General features: G+C 55.4%; 1 protein-coding gene across 5 annotated transcripts; it reads left to right on the top strand.

Moving 5' to 3' along the window:
* The first annotated feature begins 1,233 nt into the window (after positions 1 to 1,233).
* CACNB1 (calcium voltage-gated channel auxiliary subunit beta 1) lies at positions 1,234 to 20,531 on the top strand. 5 transcript variants are annotated; one of them, XM_032871472.1, is made up of 14 exons: positions 1,234 to 1,500; positions 3,988 to 4,074; positions 7,161 to 7,280; positions 8,348 to 8,470; positions 9,030 to 9,166; positions 9,376 to 9,452; positions 10,835 to 10,854; positions 11,116 to 11,196; positions 11,603 to 11,661; positions 11,851 to 11,960; positions 12,088 to 12,239; positions 15,522 to 15,617; positions 16,049 to 16,234; positions 18,669 to 20,531. In XM_032871472.1, exons 1-14 carry the CDS (start codon positions 1,417 to 1,419, stop codon positions 19,131 to 19,133), a joined length of 1,797 nt encoding a protein of 598 aa, XP_032727363.1. In that variant the 5' UTR covers positions 1,234 to 1,416; the 3' UTR covers positions 19,134 to 20,531. The 5 variants fall into 5 exon arrangements, with proteins under 5 accessions (XP_032727363.1, XP_032727362.1, XP_032727367.1 ...); XM_032871471.1 differs by lacking the exon at positions 10,835 to 10,854 and adding an exon at positions 9,865 to 10,019; XM_032871476.1 differs by lacking the exons at positions 10,835 to 10,854; positions 18,669 to 20,531 and adding exons at positions 9,865 to 10,019; positions 16,868 to 17,088.
* The last annotated feature ends 1,344 nt before the right edge of the window (positions 20,532 to 21,875 follow it).

Below are 21,875 nucleotides of genomic sequence, written 5' to 3'. Positions count from 1 at the left end.
TCTTTGAGGACCAGGGCAAGGGGTAGAGAGGTAATGATTCCTCCTGCCATGAGAGACTTCTGTTCAGCACCTTACAGCATCTCCAAACACCCGAGCAGTCCATCATTTGATTTCATTCTCCCTCATCCTCCTATAATCCCAGGAGACAAAGACACTACGGTACCAGCAACCCCATTTTATAGAAGTGTAGTTACTTGTCCAGGGCCACGTGACCGAGTGAGCCTGAACCAAATGGACACCAGAGCTGTTGTTGTTAACTCATCTCTTTGTCCAAGGTGGGGCTCTAACTCACCACCCTGAGATCAGGAATCACATGCTCAAGGGACTGAGCCAGGCAGGTGCCCTAATACCAGAGTTTTTGCCAGAGTCCCTTAACTCCTTTTCTCTCCATAAGTGGTGGTGGGTGGGATCCAGGCCTTGGATATTTAACCCCAAATCAAGGAGGAATGGGGAGCAATTCTAGGTCAAAAGTCTCTAGATCTGATTTTAGCCACTCTCTCAGCTCCACATTTCTCCCTCCTTTTTCCTCTCTCTTCCAAGAAACGGGCACCTTGCCTTCTGGAAGGGTCTGGGGGGATATGAGGGACAAAGCCAGAAGGACTCCTGGGTCCCTGGGATTTCTTATTGCTCTCTGTGTTGGGACTCTCTTTGGACACTTTCATCACCCCAGCCTCAGCTTCAGTCTCAGACTGCCTCCACCTCCGGAGGGCATCGTCCTTTTGGAGGCAGAGGGGCCTTTCTGTTTGGTTCAAGGTAACCTGTGACCACACTGGGGAGAAAGGAGTTAAAGCCGGGTCCCAGGATCAAAGAGGGAAGTTCCGGCGGCCCACACTGGAGTGGAATGGGAAGGGAGAGCGGTTCGGGACGGAAGCGTGGGGCGAGGGGGGGGGTGCGTGCCAATCCAATCTTCACCTCCAGCGGCTCTCGGCATCCACCGGTAAACCGCGGTCCCGGGTCCCTGCCCCAAGGCCAGGCCTCACTTTCCACCCGACCCCCGACCCAGAGCGTGCCACTCTCACCCGAGGCCAGTTGGAGGCTGGCGCTGACCCACCTCCAGAGCCGGGAGGGGCGTGCCTCCCTCCGGCCGCCCTCCCATTGTCTGTGCGGAGCCGACGGAGGGGCTGCGAGGGGCGGGGCCGGGGCGGGCGGAGGGAGGGCGGGCGGAGGGAGGGAGGGGCAGGTGGGAGCGGAGGGGGCGGGGGGAGATGCTGAGGCTTCAGGGGCCGAGGAGGCGGCGGCGGCAGAGGAGAGATCGGGAGGAGGGACGCGAGGCAGGAAGAGGGCAGCCGAAGGCCGGGCTAGGTGGCTGGAGCGGGCACCGGCTGCGCTGCGCGGCTCTCGGTTCCGACGGCCTCTCTCATGCGCTGAGGGCGCCCGGCTGGGCCGGACCGGCGGCCGGAGGGGAGGCTCCTCTCCATGGTCCAGAAGACCAGCATGTCCCGGAGCCCTTACCCACCCTCCCAGGAGATCCCCATGGAGGTGTTCGACCCCAGCCCGCAGGTGAGGTGTGGTGGCCGGGCCCGAGGGCAGGGGGCCGCTCCCGCGGACCTTGTGGGGTCGGCTCAAGGGACGCGGGGAAGAAGGAGTTATGTGCCCGGCGCCGAGGGGCGAGGGGCGCCTGCGCGCCCCCAGTCCCTGCCGGTTAATGATTGATGGGCGCTTGGCCTGGAGTTGGGCTGCGGTTTGGCGGAGCAGGGAGGGGGCGGTCGGGCCGCCTGTCACCCTCGTCTCCGCTCCCTCGCATCAGTGTCCCTGCTGCTCTGGTACTGGCTCCAGGGCTGGAGAGGGGGGGTACTGGCGGGGCATCCAGGGGTTGAGGGAGGCGAGAGAGAGAGCTCAAGCAAGGGGGCGACGCAGAGCACGTTCGGGGGGCGCCAGGCGGGGGTGGGTGGGGCGGGGGTGGCACTGGGAGATGGCCGAGGCGGTGGTCAGGGCGGTGCCAGCAGGCCTTCGGAGCCGCAGACACGGGCCTTTCGAGGGTGGGGAAGGGGCCGGCCCCGGGCCCCCATCCTGGCACCTCAGCTACATCCTCCTGTTGGACCGCTTCCTTCTCCCAACACCCACGTTATCTTTCCTTCTCCACCCGCGCCCCCCCCCCCCCAGCCTTAGAAAACGCCTCCAAAGTTTGGAAAGTTGGATGGATGCCAACTCACTGTCCTGGAGGGGAGAAAGCCCTGTTACCTTGGGGTTTTGGGGGGTGTCTGCGGCCCACCCCCAATCACACTTTGTGGGTGCCTTGGGTTATCCCCAGGAAGGGGTGTTCTTGGGTGTGGTGCGGGCCCACGCAGTGACCAGCAGGGTCTGGGGTGACTGGTCAGAGTCTAGGGTGGTCGCGCCAAGGGATTTCTCTAGGACAAGGCCATTCTCCAATCTGGCAACATCCCAAGGGTAGGATACCATTAACTCTTTTCTTGTTGTGACCAGCCTGGAGCAACTGAAACCACCATGAAAATGTGGGTTGATGGTCATGTGGTGGGGGGGTCAGGTTAGACCTAAAAATACCTCTCTTCTCCACCCTAGGCCCCTTGGAGCCTGGGAGGCAGCTGACTGGGGCCTTCCTTTCAGCTGTCCCTTGTCTCTCTGGGTGCCACTCCCTTTTTCCATCCTGGGGTGGTGGTGATGGTGTGAAAGAGAGTCTGGGGCTCACTGGAGGATTCTCTTAAGTTTGTAAGGATCCTCAGTCCTAGAGGTTGGGTGTGTGTTTGGTTTGAGAGAAGGGGCTGGGAGGGAGGAATTTTGAAGGGTTCCCAGGTACCTTTCTCTCCCATCTTCCCATGCTCCTTCTTGTACTCAGGCCCAAGGAACCAGAGACCCCAGTGTGATCATGTTTTATCTAGCTTCTTGGGCAAAGAAACTCTAGGATAGGGGCTGGGAGCAAGGGTCTGGAGGGCCTGAACCCCCCATTATCTCTCCCCAACACACTCTGGACTGGCCTGGGGCCAAGTGTGTATGTGAGTTAGGGAAGGCAAGGATGAGCCCCCTTGACAGGAGGCCTGGAAATACCTGAATGTGTGGCTGCTAGAGAGGTCAGGCAGTGTCTGCTCCACCCAAGCCAGAAGCCCAGCCAGTGAGGCTGAGCTAGCCTACCCCCGGGCCTTGTGGGGGCTGTGTCCTAGTCTTGTCTTGGGGCAGGGCCAAGGAGCATTCAGATTGATGCAGCCTGGTGGGAACTGGCTATGGGCAGTGGCTTCCAGGGGTTAGAGAGTGGAAGCTTGAGTCCTCTCTCCCTTGGGGAGAGGTGTGACCACCATGATGATGAAGAGGGGCCTGAGAAACAGTCCTGCTAGTGTTGGTGGGGAGGGGGTCTGTGTTGTCAAACCTGCCCCCATGACTCTGGGCTGGGTTGGGGTTAGATGTTTCCTTTCCAAATACAGTTCCATGCCCCATCTCTTGGGCCCCCCTTCCCCAGAAATCTGGTTTTGGGTCTCCAAGAACTGAGAGCTGCCACTCCCCTCCCCACTCTGCGGAAAAATGAAGGCGAGATTCGGGTTCAGGATAAGCCAAGCTGGGCCCAGGTTGGCGATTCCTTGTCACTCTGGGGGCCAGCCACAATCAGCCCCCCTCTGCTCCAGCGGAGGGGGGAAAGGGCGGGGTACTTTTCCCAGCTCTCTCTGCCCCCCTCACACTGCAGGCAGCCTCTCCCTTCCCTGGAGGACTCTGCAGCCTGCCCAGCATCTTAATTAGCTTTGCTGCCTAATGAGTCTCCAGCTTCTCAGCGCCTCCCTGTTCCCAGTATCTCTGGCTTGGTTTGGGGGTTTCTGGGTGTGCTTCCTAAGGTTCTCTCCCACTGTTCCCCCACCCCAAGGCTGTGGTCTGGGCCCTCCCTCCCCCCTGGGCTGTACCATCTCTGGAAGAAGATGGGGGTGTGGGGCTGCTCAGATCAGGGAATGATATTCCCAAAGCTTGGCTGTAGCTCTGGGCCTGATGGGATGAGGGTTGGGAACAGCCCTTTCTGATTCCACTCTTGTCCATTCCTGGCTTCCCCAGGGCAAATACAGCAAGAGGAAAGGGCGGTTCAAAAGGTCGGATGGGAGCACGTCCTCGGATACCACGTCCAACAGTTTTGTCCGCCAGGTAATGGGGAGGCTGGGCTCAGAGGAAGGAGGTGGGCTGCTTGGTGGAGACCAGCACTGGTGAGCTGGGGCTGAGGCTTTTCTCCAGGCACCCTCCCCCTGTCATTTGTCACCTGGCAGGAACCACCCCATCACCCTTCCCCTGGTGACCTCTCCTACACACACTGTCAGCCTGCGCCCACTCCCTCAGCCCCCGCCCTGCCCCTCCCCCAGCTCCAGGCACCAGCCCCTGCTGCCTGCCTGCGTCATCTCATTCAGGGACAGCCTGGCCTGCCTCCTTCTAGCTTGCTTCGGGCTGTCACCCACTCCCCCTGCCGGCTGTCTGCTTCCACGTCCTCCCCCAGAACCTGTGACAGCGTGGGGTAGAGGCAGAGCCTAAGAGATGAGGAGCCAGGCCCTTTGGGTCCCTGGAGCCCTGGTGAGGTATGGCAAGGAGGAAATGCCCTCCTGCCCATCCAGCTGACTGTTTTTGACTATGCAAAGAGAAAGTGTGTTGGAGGGGGTGAGGGCGGGAGGGGGTTGGTCTGAGAGAGGACTGTAGCCCAGCACCCCTGGCTGCAGGAAGCTGGATAGCTTTCTGGGGTCTTTTCTCAGTCAGGAAGATGCCATTCTCCTCTCTGTTCTCACTCTCGACCCCAGGCCATCTCAGGCTCAGGGAGAGGCAGCCGGAGAACCATGTGGTTGCTATGACTACAGAGCATCTCAACAAAACCTGGTATCCAAAAAAGGCGAGAGAGCCTTGGGATCAGACGAGGAAAGGGAGTACGTCAAAAGGGGAAATGGGCAGGGCATATGAGGGCAGAGGACAGTAGGGAGGTCAGCCCCCCACCTCCTCAGGCTGGATAGAGAGGGTGATGCCCGGCACACCCACTGACTGATTCCAGGTTGTGGAATGAGGCCCTTTATGACTCTTCTGTCTCCACAACACTTGGCACATGTGAGCCCTGGCCTGACTTGAGAGGGTCAGACAAGGAGCGCTTCATCCCAGCATCTTCTAAGTACACAGACAGGAAGTTCTTTCTTCAGTCTTTTCCTCATCCCTCCTGTTGCAGGACTGGGCCAGAGCCAGAGCCAGGAGGAATGACGCTATGCTCGGTGTAACTCCTCTTGACAGAAAGAAGCCCTTGGTTCCTTCATTCAGTGTTTTCCCCCTCCCCCCCCCCAGGGCCTCAGACCCCCAGCCTTCAGTCCTTCCTCCTCTCAGCTCCCTAGCTCTGACCCCTAGTAGGTGGCAGGGAGTTGGGGGGGGGCAGGCCTTGCCACATCTCTGAGCTAAATATACCCTAGCAGTTTGCACATGTAGCAACTCTGCTTGTAACCTGAGCCCCCTGGGGGAACGGGCAGTTTGGGCCACCCCCTAGGCCGGCAGGGCCCTGCACTGAGGGCGCCGGGATGGAGGCGCCCAGCCGGACCCTCGTAGTGGTGAGCTAGGGATGGGGTGGGAATCGGGGTGGGTGGGAGCAGGCCCAAAGGGATAGCTGATGGGGGGAACCCTCACTCTAGCCTGTCTCCTTGCCTCCTCGCTGTTACCCTGCTCCTGCCAGTTCTGATATGTCTACTGCGTGCGCGTGCGTGCGAGTGTCTGCACGTGTATGTGCAGTGCGTGTGTGCGTGCGTGTGCACGTGTGCATCTCTGTAAGGATCAGTAAATGCCTGTCTGCCACGCTGTCTCTGGGTCTGTTTCTCTGGCTCTCTGGGCATCTGTCTCCCTGATTCTTAGTGCTCTCATCAGGACGGGTGGAGAGTGGAGATGAGCTGGTTTTCACCCTCCTTCACTTTTGTCTTTTCCGGCTCTTGTCTGTCTTGTCTTGTCTTCCGGCTCTTCCCACCCCAATCTTGCACCTTCACAAGTCTCCCATTTTTGTGATTTCGCCGGGAAAGGAGTGGGCAGCCTCCCTAGCTAATGACAGGACCCTCTGGGGAAGTTGGGACTTTATTTTCTCCCTTTCCCAGGTCCCCCAGACATTCCTGGCCAAGTGACCCTTTCATGGCCTCAGGAAAGACCCCTGACATGGGTGTAGGCCAGCTCTTCCTCCGCATCCCCTCCTGCCCCTGTCCCCACACCGCCCCATTTGTGTAGTCACATAGATGCACACCTCCTGGCTCCTGCCCTCATGTGCCCCACACAGTCAGGGACATTCACACCTAGGGTGCCCCCGCCCCCCGCCTCCCGGCTGTGCTTAGGTGCACCTGTCTGCGTTCAGTTGTGCATATCCAGCACATACTGGAGAACACCCTCCTAAATGCACTTGAAGTTGCACACCCAAGCACGCCCGTGAATAAGCATGTTCATCAACACTTTGGGCCTTACCCATGCGCCTGCATCCCTGAGGGAATTCCTTGTGCTCTGGGATGGTCCACATGGTCAAGGCCAGCTTCCTGGCATAGCCAGACTTGTGGACCTGCTGAGACCCTAGCAGCCAGCAAGGCCTGCCCCATGTTCTGTTCTTCACTTGCCTCTTTTGCCTGCACTACCCTAGGAATCTTGGGTTCTCTTTTTAGATCTTGTAAGAGCCTGAGGATTGGGGTTTCTCTGATTCTGGCTAGGGAAGTAGGATTTTATCTCCTCTCACCTTTGAGCAGAAGATAGCAAAATTTTTGGTGGCCCCATCCTGCAGAGCACGCTGCCCGCTGCCAATGGTGCAGAGAGCTCAAGCCTATGCTAGTGGCTACTGTCCCTGGAAGGACTCAGTGGGCTTCTCCTGAGTCTGTCTCAGCCTGTGTGGTCTTGGGGACAGGGGAGGGAAGGAGGAACAGGGAGTGGAGACTCGTCCCCTGGCACTCCTCCCCTGCACTATGCCCCTATCAGGTTCCCACCCCTCCCTGGGCCCCAAGCAGCTGTCCTGGGACCTGCTTTAACCCCCTGCTTGCTGCTGTCGCCCTTCCTAGGGCCACAGTTTTCCCAGGGGCCTGCCAGTCTCAGTCCCTGGTTCCTCTCATCTAAATACCACCTTTTCCTAGCCCTTGTGGCATCACGCTGGGGTGGCTGAGACTTGAGGGATCCATGATGGGTGGCCCCTCTGTGCTTTCCAAGGCCCAGGAGCCGGAAGGCAGTGTGGGCCCTGAATCAGCCTGGTCTGTTTTTAGGGCTCGGCGGAGTCCTACACCAGCCGACCCTCGGACTCTGACGTGTCTCTGGAGGAGGACCGGGAAGCCCTAAGGAAGGAGGCAGAGCGCCAGGCATTAGCCCAGCTTGAGAAAGCCAAGGTGAGAAATACAGAGTCAGGGGGCTGTGCTGGCGCTATTTCCCCCACCCCAGGCCTTAGAGATGGGCTGAACAGACCCAGGGTCAAGTTTTGGCCCTGACACTTCTCAGCTGGTATACCCCAAGGCCTTGATGTGCCCCTGTCTTACAGCTGTAAAATGTGGGCTATACTACTTGCCTTCTTGTGTAGTATAATAGGTGCTTAATAGTGTTGCCAGACATAATAGGAACTAGAGACTCTCCACTTCTTTCTGGAGTCCAGTGTGTCCTGGGCTGATCCTCATTAGCTGCGTGATCTCAAGCGAGCTGCTTAACCTTTCTGAACTTTGGTGTCCTCATTCATTAAAATGAAGATAATAATAGTAGTTAACATTTATTTATTTATAAAGATTTTATTTATTTGACAGAGAGAGACACACAGTGAGAGAGGGAACACGAGCAGGGCAAGTGAGGGAGGGAGAAGCAGGCTTCCTGCCGAACAGGAAGCCCAATGCAGGGCTCAATCCCAGGATCCTGGGATCATGACCCAAGCTGAAGGCAGATGCTTAATGACTGAGCCACCCAGGTGACCCCCGCTTTTTTAAAAAATTTTTTAAGATTTAATTTAATTTTTGTTTTTTTTTAAATAATCTCTACACCCAATATGGGGCTCAAACTCACAACCCCAGGATCAAGAGTCATGTGTTCCACTGACTGAACTCGCCAGGCGCACCTAGCAGTTAACTTCTAAGGTTTTTGTGGTGAATAAATGAGGTAATGCTTGTAAAACATGTAACATGGGCCCTGGCACAGTAAATGTAGCTGCAGTTATTATTATTATTATTACTAATATTCTTTCCAGATGTCATTCCAGACTACTATGTCCAATCCCCAGTGGCCCCCTCCATTCTGAGAAGGCCAAATTCTATTTTTTTTTAAACTGTGAAATTTAACATATATACAGGAAAACTACTTAAACCATTCAGTATACTTTCTAATGATCAACACAGAAAATCTCCACATCATCCCCATCCCATACAGTACATTGTGGCTTAACCCTCCTGTTGTCATTCTCCCTGTGCACCTCTAGACCAAGCCGGTGGCGTTTGCTGTGCGGACAAATGTCGGCTACAACCCATCTCCTGGGGATGAGGTGCCAGTGCAGGGAGTGGCCATCACCTTCGAACCCAAGGACTTCCTGCACATCAAAGAGGTGGAGAGAGCACTTGGTGTCTGGAAGGGTGGGGGCGGGGGGGTGCCGGGTAGTGGGTACCAGGAGAGGGGCAGCCGGAGCTCTAGCGGAAGAAGACTTCTGAGCCTAGCAGAACTTGGCTGAATCTGCTGTGTGACCTTAGAGAAATCTCTTCCCCTCTCTGAGCCTCTAATTTTCATTGGTAAAATGGGGTGGTGATGCCGAGGTCACACGGCTGGCTTTCGAGAGGGTTTGGAATGAGATCTGTAAGGGGAGTGGTAGAGTGCAGGCACATGTGGGTGTCAGCATTTGCTCCTCTTCCTGCCTTTCCAGGGCGCGGTGAGCCCATGGTGGGATGAGGACCTGCTGGGGGTGGGGTGATCTGTGGCCTGAGATGGATACAGGTCCCGGGGTTGTTCTGAGACCTGGGGGCTGGCTCTTTGCAGGGTGTGTGTGGGGGTGCCACCCCCTGGGGAGGCTTGGCAGGTCCCAGGGTGGTTTCCCTCTAGGGTGGCTGCTGGCTTGCCCCTCCAAGCTCCCTTTTGGTCTCTCCCACCCCACCTGCTGTGGCTGTCCGCAGAAATATAATAACGACTGGTGGATCGGACGACTGGTGAAGGAGGGCTGTGAGGTTGGCTTCATCCCCAGCCCCGTCAAGCTGGACAGCCTGCGCCTCCTGCAGGAACAGAAGCTGCGCCAGAACCGCCTCAGCTCCAGGTGTCTAGCTGGGGACCACAAGGGGGCCCTCCAGCTGGGACAAGGGTTGACCACTTGCCCCGAGGGCCCAGCCGCCTGCAGGTGTCACCCGTGGGGCTGGAGAATCTCCAAGGGGAGTGGGGGGCAGGCAGCCTGTGAGAGAACAAGCTTCCCCCGCCCTCACGCCCACCCCTCCGCTCACAGCTCCGTTTGCCTCTCTGCCCACACAGCAAATCAGGTGACAACTCCAGTTCCAGCCTAGGAGACGTGGTGACTGGCACCCGCCGCCCCACGCCCCCTGCCAGTGGTAAGAGCTGCTGCCACCTTGGGGAACTGCAGGGGTGGGGCCGGGGAGCTCCTGGGTGGGGTGGTCTCCGCACTGCCTGTCCCCTCCTTTCCATGCAGTAGGGGGCGCCCCAGTCCTGAATCCTCCAAACACACCCAGCAGTACCCCCCCACCCCTTGTGAAGAGTAGGACACCCCCCACGCTGGGCCTGTCGGAGCCCATTCTCTCTTGTCTCTCCTTCCCCTTTCTTTGGGAGCTCCATCTCTCTGCCTGACTCCCCTGCCCCATCCCCATTCATTTCTTCTAGCTCTTTTCCATTCACCTCTTCTTCTTTCTTTTTTCCCCATCCCATCCCTGCCTTCTGTACTTGTGTCTCCATGTCCATCCACTCCTCCCCATCTCGCCTCCCTCCTCTCTCCTGACTGCGGTCCAGGTAATGAGATGACTAACTTAGCCTTTGAACTAGACCCCCTAGAGCTAGAGGACGAGGAGGCAGAGCTTGGGGAGCAGAGCGGCTCTGCCAAGACTAGTGTTAGCAGTGTCACCACCCCGCCACCCCATGGCAAACGCATCCCCTTCTTCAAGAAGGTAATTCTTGCTGGGTTCTGGCAAGAGGGCAGGGGGTCAAGGCCCAGCTCTTTGGCAGTGGGAGGGGCCAGAACAGATTCAGATGCAGCTCTGGCCCTGTTCTTTGGGGAGCAGGGCCTCCTCCAAGGAGCAGGGAGGGCTGGCATGGCACCAGGAATAGGCACGTCCAGCTTAACGCACCAGCCCACCCTGGCCCACCCCCAGGAAGGGATGTTTCCTGCAGTTGAAGCATCCCTTCCCTTTGAAGGCTGTACCCTCTTGCCCCAGCACCACAGGAAGCAGGGGCCGGTGGTAACAAAACTGGGATGTTCCGTGTCTGCCCTCCACCCCCGTGTGTGATGGGGAGAGTGGAACGGTGACCCCTCTTTATCTTTTTTGGACTCCGTGGTGCTAGGGTGTGCACATGGGGGTCTACTGGGTGCACAGTGGGACAGTTTAAGGAACGCTTACAATGGGCAGGTTGGACTGCGTTAGAGGCAGGAGATGGGGACCAAATTATGGGCAGTCACCCTTTCCAGAACTTTTCCCAAGACCCAGAAAAGGGAAGGGCATGTCAGAATATTCCCAAGTCCACTGGACTGACTGTCAGTCCTTCTCCCAGCCCTGATCTTGGGCCATCTTTGGCTCCCCCTTGGCACGGGGTCCCGTCCCCTCTCTCTGGCTCTGTCTGTCACTAACACGCATGCCTTGTTATCTCTCCTCGTCTGCCCGCTCTCCCTCCCTCTCTTGTCCTGGCTCCTTCCTTGCCTTCTGCCCCTGCCCGGGTGCCCTCCCCCTCTCCCCTGCTCCCCACTCTTGGCAATCTCTGGACCCAGCCAAACAGAAGCAGAAGTCGGTGAGTATCACAGCTTTCTGTGTCCCCCTCCCCACCCCCTGGGATGAGCTAGTGGGACCTTCTAACACCCATTCTCGTGCCCTCTCCACCCACCCCCCCATTTCCCTCACCCTGGTTCTCCTTGGCCATCCCTCCTGATCCCCCACATCTGGGCTCTGGGAGTAGGGGGAGGAGAGGATGCATGGGGGGAGCCTGGAGGCTGGGGAAGAGGGGCTAATGCCATCTCCACTGTGGGGTTCCCCCTCCCTGCTTTCACCTCAGACAGAGCATGTGCCCCCCTATGACGTGGTACCTTCCATGAGACCCATCGTCCTGGTGGGACCGTCGCTCAAGGGCTACGAGGTAGGAGCCCATAGAGGGGAGTGGACTCAGAGGGGCCCAGACCTCTAGAAAGATGCTACAGAAAGGTTCAGACTCCAGGGAGATCCCCTAGAAGGGCCCAGATTCCCAGGGTATCTCTCCAGAGGGCTACAGACCTTCAGAGAAGCCCCCAAAGGGGCCTGACCCACAGGGAGACCCAGAAGGGTCCAGTCTGCCTCCCCCAAGACACCCCTGGAGGGTCTTCCCAGAGAACCCACCTAGAAGAACCCTTGGAATCAGAGACCCCATTGGAAGTTCCTCAGACCCAGAAGGAACCCCCCACTTCCTCGGGGCCCATTTATCTCAGGAATTAAATAAGAAAATGGAATGTGAGGGTGTACGTACTTAGACACCTGACTTCCTCCCCCACCCCAACCCCCAACCTCAGGTTACAGACATGATGCAGAAAGCTTTATTTGACTTCTTGAAGCATCGATTTGATGGCAGGTAAGACCCTGGGAACTGGCTCCCCACTCCCACTATGGTCCTTTGCTGCTGGGGATGGGCAGGGTGGGTTTGAATGATGATCTTGGGCTTCCTTGGACTGAAGGCTAGGAGGAAGGCCTGGAACCTGGGGGCATGGGCAGGGCACTCGAGCCCACCCTGACCCCTTACTCCCCTTGCTCCATCCCTCAGGATCTCCATCACTCGTGTGACAGCGGACATTTCGCTGGCTAAGCGCTCGGTCCTCAACAACCCCAGCAAACACATCATCATTGAGCGCTCCAACACACGCTCCAGCCTGGGTGAGCCCACCCTGCGATGTGGGAGGGGAGGGTGGAGGGGGTGCATCTCCAGAAGGGCTGGATTGTCCGTTGCCTCTTGGGGAGGCCCCCCTACATTCCGCCTTCCCTGTGACTCCGTGCCCTGCAGCTGAGGTTCAGAGCGAGATCGAGCGAATCTTCGAGCTGGCCCGGACCCTTCAGTTGGTCGCTTTGGATGCTGACACCATCAACCACCCAGCCCAGCTCTCCAAGACCTCACTGGCCCCCATCATTGTTTACATCAAGATCACCTCTCCAAAGGTGGGTGTGAGAGCCTGACCCTAGTGGGGACAGGAGTGCTCTGGAGTTGGGTGGCCTGTATTTCAGTCCCAGCAACTGCTTATTAACTGTGTGACCCAATCTCCCTGAGCCTTATTTTCCTCCTCTGTAAAACTCCATCAAATGGACATTGTGAAAATTGAGCCTAATGTGAATGCTTAACACTTAGCAAAGGGTCTGGTATAATGTGCCCCATTATGTATTAGCTGGTATAAGTATCATTGTAGGGTGATGCAGGCCAGCCCCCTGTCTCCACTCTGGTTGACCTCCCGGCCTTGGTCCAGAAAACTGTGCTTTTTTTTGGTCACAGTGTCACCCAACTACTTGGCAGTTGGGAGGTCTTTTCTGTCATTTGATTTTGTCCCTTTTTGCTGCATTGTCCTCGCTTGGACCTTGATAGAGATGAATCGGGAGGAAGGCTGATTTACTTCTTTTTGGTGTTGCAGATCTGTGAGTTTCCCCTCCTAGGCATTAGTGGGGGTTTGAGAAACATAGAGGGCGAGTTCAGGTGAAGGATTTGAAGGGAGAAAACAGCATTAGGTTCAAGCCTTTGCCCTGGTTGACTTATTCATTCATTCATTCATTCATTCATTCTTTCACTTTTGTTGTTTGTTTGGCTGTTGTTTTGTTACTGAGCTTGGGATCTCTGAAGGATTTATTTAGCCTCTGAGCCTCAATCTCAATTTCTTCACCTGTAAAATGGGAATTAAAGTCCCTCCCTTGTTATTGTTGAGGGGATTTGAGGTAATGATGGAAAGAGCCCCGGGTTCTGTCTGATTCATGACTGACAACCAAGGGTGATATCTGTCCCCATTTTAGGGGTGCCTGGGTCGCTCAGTCATTAACTCAGGTCATGATCCCAGGGTCCTGGGATCGAGCCCCTTTGGGCTCCCTGCTCTGTGGGAAGCCTGCTTCTCCCTCTCTCACTCCCCCTGCTTGTGTTCCCTCTCTTGGTGTGTCATTCTCTGTCAAATAAATAAATACAATATTAAAAAAAAAAAAAAAGACTTCCCATTTTGGAACACACCCAAGAGTGGAACACCCAGGTACCCTGACCTTTCTGAGTCCTAAGTTTCTAAGGAGTAGAAAGGGGAAGATAGGATTGAAGTCCTCCCTGGGGCGGTTGAAAAGATCTAATGAGTTAATGGATACAAAAACACTTTGTGAGCTGGGAAGTGACTGATCCTTCCATTTCTCCCAGGGGCACTGACCGAGGTGAAGGGTGGGAACTCTGGAACCAGGGCACCCGGAGTTAATGAACCAGCACTGCTACTCCTCGCTCTGTGCTCTTTTGGCAAAGTCACCTAACCTCTCTGTGCCTTTTTCCTCGCCTGCAAAATAGGAATCCTCATGTGGTGGTTGTGAGGATGACATAGGTGGATTAAGCATGCAAAACACCCGGACCTACTAAACACTATATCTATTCTTTTTCTTTTCTTTTCTTTTTTACTTTTTAAAAAAGATTTTATTTATTTTTTATTTGACAGACAGAGATCACAATTAGGCAGAGAGGCAGGCAGAGAGAGAGGAAGAGAAGCAGGCTTCCTGCTGAGCAGAGAGCCCGATGCAGGACTCCATCTCCGGACCCTGGGATCATGACCTGAGCCGAAGGCAGAGGCTTTAACCCACTGAGCCACCCAGGCGCCCCTTTTCTTTTCTCTTTTTAAAGATTTTGTTTATTTATTTGACAGAGAGATAAGTGAGAGAGGGAACACAAGCAGGGGGAGTGGGAGAGGGAGAAGCAGGCTTCCTGCCGATCAGGGAGCCCAATGCGGGGCTCGATCCCAGGACCCCGGGATCATGACCTGAGCCAAAGGCAGATGCTGGACTGAGCCACCCAGGCACCCCCCCCCTTTTTAAAGATTTTTGTTTTGAAATAATTCCAGATCTAGAGAAGGGTTGCCAGAATAGTTCCAGGAACTGCCATTCTTTGAATGCCCTTCACTCAGATTCAGTAATTTTTTTAACAGCTTTATTGAGATCATTCACACACCATTCAATTCAGCCATTTAAAGTATATTACTTAGTTTTCTTCAGATTCACTAATTGTGAACATTTTGCCCCATTTACTTTATGTATGTGTTATGTATATGTGTATTTATATATATTTTTTCCTTCTGAATCATTTGAGAGTAGGTTGAAGATACCATACCATGTCATTATTCCTAAGTATTTCAACGTGTGTTTCTTAAGAACCAAGGACGTTAATCTACATTACCATAGTACAGTTGCCAAATTCCAGAAATATTTTAGTCCTTCATTTTTCAGTTGCCCCAATAATGCTCTTTATGGCAGTTTCTCCCTCAATCCAGGATCACGTGTTACATTTAGTTGCCTTATCTCTTTAACATTTTTTTTTTTTAGATTTTATTTATGTATTTGAACGAGAAAGAGCTCAAGTGAGAGAGAGAGAGAGCACAAGCAGTGGGAGGCAGAGAGGCAGAAGGAGAGGGAGAAGCAGACTCCCCGCTGAGCAGAGAGCTCTACTTGGGGCTCAATCCCAGGCCCCCGAGATCATGCCTTAAGCCAAAGGCAGGTGCTTAACCCACTGAGCCACCCAGGCGCCCCTCTCTTTCACATTCTTAAACCAGAACGGTTCCCCAGCCTTTCTTGGATTTTTATGACACTGCCGTTTTTGAAGAGTACAGACCACAGACTTTGTAGACTGTTACTCAGTGTGGGTTTGCTTGATGTATGCTTGTGATGAGGCTTAAGTTTTGCATTTTGGCGTGACGTGTCTTTCAAGAGGCTCGAAGTGTCTGTTGTGCCGTTGGTGACATTAAGTTTGATCATTAGTGAAGGTCATGGCTTTCTCTTTAGTTATTATTACCATTATCATTACTGCTGTGGAGATGAGAATAATAATAGTGGTTCCCTCGTGAGATAGTATCAGGACTAAACCAGCTGATCATGTGGAAAGCACAGAACAGCGCCTTTTCGCAGCAAGTGTCCCATCAAAGATGGCTGCCGCTGTTCCCATGCGGATGCCTGCCTGGATAGTAAAGGCTGTAAAGGTGACAGGGATCAGGAAGGTGAATCACTGCCTTTCAGAGAGCCACTTCCCAGGAGAGGCTAGCATGAGACCCAGGAGAGAGCCTGAGCATTGTGTTAGGATGGACACAGGCCTGGCGAGGTCATTTCGGAAGAGGTGGTCAGGGCTGAGAGTCATCTAGCGTCCCTCCCTCCCTCCCCAGCCCTGACCTGCTACTCTGACTTGGTGCACTGCGAGATCCCTCTAGCTCCTCTTCTCTCCCCCCAAACCAGGTACTTCAGAGGCTCATCAAGTCCCGAGGGAAGTCTCAATCCAAACACCTCAATGTCCAAATAGCGGCCTCAGAGAAGCTGGCACAGTGCCCCCCCGTGAGTGCCCAGACCCCGGGAAAGGGGGGATATTTGGGTTCTCCTGTTTCCTCTGGCCTGCATGAGAGACAGAGTCACCAGGAGTACCAGGGTGGGAGTGAACTGGTCTTCGGGGAAAGGAGCGCCGGACAGGCAGTCAGAGATGGCTTTTGAGCCCCAGAAGCCCAGTTCTGTGTGGGGCATCAAGCCGGCCTCCAGACTTGGTTGCCTTATATCTAGGACGAGAGGGTTGGACTGTCTGGGTGCCAAGACCTTTTGTAGTTCTGCCAGTGTCTATATCTGAGAGTCATCCTCTTCCTGGACATCCAGAGGTTTCTTTTTAATTTTGTCCTTCAACCCTTTGACTCCACCCACTACACCCAGGCCACACCCTCACCCCCTCGGTCACGCCCGGCTCATCCCAGCCCCGCCCCTAACCCCCGACTCCGCAGGAAATGTTTGACATCATCCTGGACGAGAACCAATTGGAGGATGCCTGCGAGCACTTGGCCGAATATTTGGAAGCCTATTGGAAGGCCACACACCCGCCCAGCAGCACTCCGCCCAATCCGCTGCTGAACCGTACCATGGCTACTGCAGCTCTGGCCGCCAGCCCTGCCCCTGTCTCCAACCTCCAGGTACAGGTGCTCACCTCACTCAGGAGAAATCTCAGCTTCTGGGGAGGGCTGGAGGCCTCGCAGCGGGCCAGGTCCGTGCCCCAGCAGCAGGAGCATGCCATGTAGGTGTCCCACCCATCTCCCCTTCTGTCCAAGGCTCGGAATTGGAGCTCAGGGAACATGGGGAAGAAGGGAAGAGGTTTATTTTGTAAAAAATGTGGTGAGTGGCAGCTTCTGGTGTCTGTGGTTTTTGATGGGATTGGGGGGGGGGTGCCTTCCTGGGCCTGGCCTGTCCCATAGGACTACAGCTGCTGCCCTAAGGGCTTTTGGATATGAGGCCTGATTGGGGCATTATTATAAGACAGGTGATTAGGAGAAAAACATATGGAAGACTGATATTTTCCTTCACTGGACTTCACAGCCGTTTTGTTTTTATTTTTTAAATTTATTTATTTATTTATTTTTAAGTAAACTCTACACCCAAAGTGTGCCTTAAACTCACAACCCTGAGATCAAGAGTTGCATGCTCTACCAAGTGAGCCAGCCAGGCGCCCCCCCACCCCCATTTTAGACCCAACAGAGCAAGGCCTGTCAACCCCAGGCAGTTCCACAGAGCAGAGGCATTTAACCCAGAGAAACTGTCCATTCTCTCAGAGCCCTAATCCCAGGAGTTTTCCTGAGAGGGGACCCAGAATGAAGCATCTTAATGTGAGTTGATGCCCTACCTTCCATCCTTCTCCTAGTGAAAGAGATTCTGGGAAAGGCCCTCCTATGGGGGCCCTGCCCTAGGCTGGACCTCCTCCCCTGGGAGCTGCTTCCCATCTCTGAGCTCACACCATTAAGTATTTGATTCTAGATTAGAGCCAGGAGAAAGTCATGAAATCATTCTAAAACCATTGCTTTTCAGATCTGTTTTCAGTAACAGAGCTCATTTGTTCATTGAAACTTCTTCTTTTTTTTATTTTTTTATTTTTTTGTGGCGGCGCCTGGGTGGCTCAGTGGGTTAAAGCCTCTGCCTTCAGCTCAGGTCATGATCCCAGGATCCTGGGATCGAGCCCTGCATCGGGCTCTCTGCTCCGCAGGGAGCCTGCTTCCTCCTCTCTCTCTTCTCTCTGCCTGCCTCTCGGCCTACTTGTGATCTCTGTCTGTCAAATAAATAAATTAAAAAAAAATTTTTTTTTTTATTTGTTTGACAGAGAGGGAGATCACAAGTGGGCCTAGAGGCAGGCAGGTGGGGGGGTGGAGCAGATTCCCTGCTGAGCAGAGAGCCCGATGCGGGGCTCAATCCCAGGACCCTGAGATCATGACCTGAGCTGAAGGCAGAGGCTTAACCCACTGAGCCACCCAGGCACCCCTGTGTACAAGCTTTTATGTGAACATACATTTCCATTTCTCCTGGATTGATACCTAAGAGGGAAGTTGCTGGCTCATAGGGTAGCTCCCTGTTTAACTTCATTGAAACTTCTAAGGAAGCTCAGTATATAAAGTGTCCTTGCTCTGCTCGGAGGGAGCTGGTGGCTTGGCTTCCATTTCACCTCCACAGGGACCCCTGAAGCACTTCTGTGCCCTTCCCGCCACCTCTGGTCTCCAGAGAACAGCTTGGAAACTGCTGGTCTAATCCCCATCATACCACCACAGAGAAACTGGGCCATAGAGAGGAGAGTCATTTGCTCAGGGTCACACAGCTTGAAATGACAGGGGATGACACTAGAACCCAGGCCTTCCTGCACTCCACCCAGCTGCCTCCGTGGTGGCCGTGACCATCAGATCGCCTTTATGTGGCGTTTGGAGCTGAGGGTGTTGGGCCACCTCACTGTCTCTGGGGACAGGGGAGGGAGAGGGGATTGTGTGTGGAGGGGGTTGGCGGTGGAGACCTGCCAGCTTTCCCCAGGCTGCTGCTTTGGTTTTTTTGCTGGGGTCAGGGCAGGAATCCTATCAACCTTGGAGACTTTGTCCTCTGGCTAGGGAATGGAGAGGGGAGCCGTGGGGCTGTAGAAGCCTGTGATTAGGGTCTGGTTTGAGCTGAAGGAGCTGGGGTTAGTGCGCTCAAACTGCAGTCCCCTTAGTATATTTGGAAAATTGGGGCAGTGACTAACTCAATCAACCACTAACGAGTGGCAATGCTAATGAGCTGTTAATGATGATTTAGCCCAAGACAGCATTAATGACGTGCATTGAGGAAGCAATGACTAATTATTCATGGGCTTTCTACCATGGTTACCGGAAGAGTTCATGGCTCCTCATGTCTTACAAAGGTTGGGTGCCTCCTGTCCCAATACAGGAGCAAAGGCCCTGAGGTCTGTCCTCTGGCTGGGCTGCAGAGCCCTTTGCCCAGCTGCCCACCCCCTTTAGCCAGGCTGGATGTCTTGGTGCCATCACTAACCTGCCTTGCTTTGTTGTGTCTCTCTCACCCCTGCCTGATCTGCATGGTGTGTGCTGTCCGTCTGCTAACCAGGGACCCTACCTTCCTTCCGGGGACCAGTCGCTGGAGCGGGCCACCGGGGAGCACGCCAGCGTGCACGAGTACCCCGGGGAGCTGGGCCAGCCCCCAGGCCTTTACCCCAGCAGCCACCCACCTGGCCGGGCAGGCACTCTGCGGGCACTGTCTCGCCAAGACACATTTGATGCCGACACTCCTGGCAACCGAAACTCTGCCTACACGGAGCTGGGAGACTCATGTGTGGACATGGAAACGGACCCTTCAGAGGGGCCAGGGCTCGGAGACCCTGCAGGGGGCAGCACCCCACCGGCCCGGCAGGGATCCTGGGAAGATGAGGAAGAAGACTATGAAGACGAGCTGACCGACAACCGGAACCGCGGCCGGAATAAGGCCCGCTACTGCGCCGAGGGTGGGGGTCCCGTTTTGGGGCGCAACAAGAATGAGCTGGAAGGCTGGGGGCGAGGTGTCTACATCCGCTGAGAAACAGAGGCCACGCAGTGGGGGGTGGGGAAGGGCTCTGAGCCCTGGGAGGTAAGGGACGGAGGGGCTCACCACCGGGGGTGTATCTTTCCTCCAGGGGGTGCTGTCTCCCTCTCAGATGCCTTCACCGGATGTCTGGGGTTTCTTTCGTGGTAGCATCCTAGCTCCCGGGAGTCCCTTAAAGCCTGGCTGTAGGTTTTCACCTACCTGGTGTGGATGGATGGGGGGATGCCCACGTTTCTGCAGTGTCCCCTTTCCCCCGCTTCAGGGGGCTCTCTCCCCTCACTCCCAGAGAAAAGGTGCACTTCCTTAACTCTTTCTACTTGGGGCTCTATATAGGGGTCCTAAATGGGGTAGCCCTTTCTTTCCCCAACCTGGAGTATTTGGGAAGATTGAGGGGGCTTTTCCTGGAGAGGGAGAGCGTAGACTCCTTCCCATGAGGGCTGTCTTCCCCAAACCCCAGATCCAGGGTCCCTCCCCGTGCCCACTTCTCTCCCAGCTTCCTGGCACCATTGTCTGGTGGGTGAAAGGTAGAGAATGGAAGCCCCATCGGGAGCTTGTCTTGGGGAGTGGTCTGGGTAGAGTGGCAGGCATCAAATGTCCTGGCCTCTGCCGGAGCCCGACCCGGATCCCTGAAGAGCGGGCAGCCAGAGACCCTGTTACCCACCCCTCCACATCCATGCCTCGGCCTTTGCCCACCCCAGGAATGAGCTTTGCCTACAACCTCCCTTGCCTACTGCCATCAGAAGAGGGGGCCCCTCTGTGTCTGAGCCCCCCACCCCGTTTCATCTGGGTATGACACCCGTGGAACACTAGTCCGCCTCATTTTGAAACCAAAAAACTGCTCCTTCACTATCACCCGGAGGCCCCAGGGGAGAGGCCCTGCAGGTTGGTGCCCAAGAGGTGATCACCACCCCAGGGGTCATCTCGGGACCTCGGATCTCCCCTGGGGGGCTTGGCTGCTGCTGCTGTTCTATTTGCCTCTTGTGATCTTGTCCTATACCCATGTCCACTCCCCCCAGGAGAGGCCTTGGTACCCCCCCAGCCCCCCGAGTGTTCCTCAGCCTAGCATCCCTCCAGCCCAGCAGCCCTGCCCCTCGCCAGCACCCAGCTGGGCCAGAGAGAGCCGATTGTGCCAACGAGGACTGGGCCCTGCCCGGCTGCCCGCCTCAGGGATGGGCCCCTTATGCCTGTCTCACCACCTCCTGTGCCAATGTTGTCCCACCCCCCCACTGGGGGTGGGGTGCAGCTTCCACTCACTGGTTAGAAGACACCACTGCCCAACCTTCCTCCCTCTCTGTCTGGTGTCCTGTGCCCCCATCTGTCTGTCTGTCTATCTGTACTCCCCTAGAAGTATTTGGCCACATATAAAACCGCCATCATGTCCTTTGCAGCTGCCTCCTGAGACTGGTTCTTCATTCCTGCCATGCAGCAAGCCTGGCCCCCGTGGGAGCTGCATGCAGGGGAGTGTGAAGGGGCGGGTGAGAGAGGAAGCCAGGCCCCGAGCTGGTTATTCAACAGGATAGAGTGCTTTGTTTTGCAGCTCTCTCAAGCATCACAGTCAAGGCTGATGGGAGCTATGTGGCCAGTTTCAGCCACAGCTTCCCATCAGCCTCAAGTCTTACCCGTTTCCCCATAAGTAAAGCCTGGGAAAATGGGAGACTGAGGTGAAGTGGGGTGTCACAGGCGTTACTCAGTGGATGAGATCCAGTTTTTCTGCTCCTGTGGGCTCAGCTGCCAACCAGCACCTCCTGAGAGTGACTGAGTTCCGTCTGGTGCCCTTCTCCACTGATGCCCCGGCTGACCAGCTTTGGGGGATGAAAGAGGTCTACTTTGGGGGGCAGAGAATGGGGGCCACCCCAGCCCCAGCCCGATAACATCGAGTGAGAAAGTCAGCAGGTGTTTATGTCAGTTCTGTCATCACCAGCTGGCAGGATGTGGACCCCAGACTATTGTCACCGCTGGCCCGTGTATCCTGCCTGACGTGGCACTCAAACCATTTCTCCACTCTCTTTGTTTCTGGGGTGGGGAACCTGGAGGACTAGAGTTCCTGGGTCCCTCACCTGTATGTTATTGCCCTAAGTGCATGTGGCGGGGGGTGGGGGAGTGTAGAGGGCAGCAGCCATCTAGACCTTCCAGTTGAAAGGTTAGCAGACCCAAGGAAAGGAACTGGGCAGGTCCGCAGGTCAGGTGGCTGGCCCAAGATCCCAGGGAGTTGATGGCAAAGACTGCTGGGATTGGAGTCCAGTCTCTGCCTCCCAGCCTAGTGTTCTTACCCCACTGCCTTTCAAAGGAGTCAATCCTTTATTCCCGTGTTTACTCACTGAACTTTAATTGAGTACCTACTGTGTACCAGGCACAAGTCTAAAAGGGAGCCACAGACCATTCAGGACAGCACTGTGAGCTCTCTGCTGGGAGAAGCACTGGGTTCTGCAGGAACCTGGTAGAAGGGAAATTCCTTTAGTCTGGGGAGGTCAGGAGAGGCTTCTCAGAGGAGGTGAGGCTTCAGAGAAGTCTAGAAGCCTGGTTAAGAGTTAACCTGGTGGTGGCGGGGGGAGTAAGTGTTCAAGGCAGAGGAAGCAGGTGACATGCATGTTCCTGGTACTTCACCAGCAAAGTGTGTTCTCAAGGTGGTGGAAAGAGAAGGGTCAGCAGGAGCAGATCATAGGGGACCTTGAGTCATGTGATGGGAGTCTGGGCTTTGTCCTGAAGCCACTGGGCAGACATTGAAGGCTTGTAAGC

This window comes from Lontra canadensis, unplaced genomic scaffold (assembly GCF_010015895.1).
Source record: "Lontra canadensis isolate GAN:19392208 unplaced genomic scaffold, GSC_riverotter_1.0 scaffold43, whole genome shotgun sequence".
Taxonomy (NCBI): domain Eukaryota; kingdom Metazoa; phylum Chordata; class Mammalia; order Carnivora; family Mustelidae; genus Lontra; species Lontra canadensis.
This window is presented reverse-complemented; position numbering and strand designations above follow the sequence as displayed.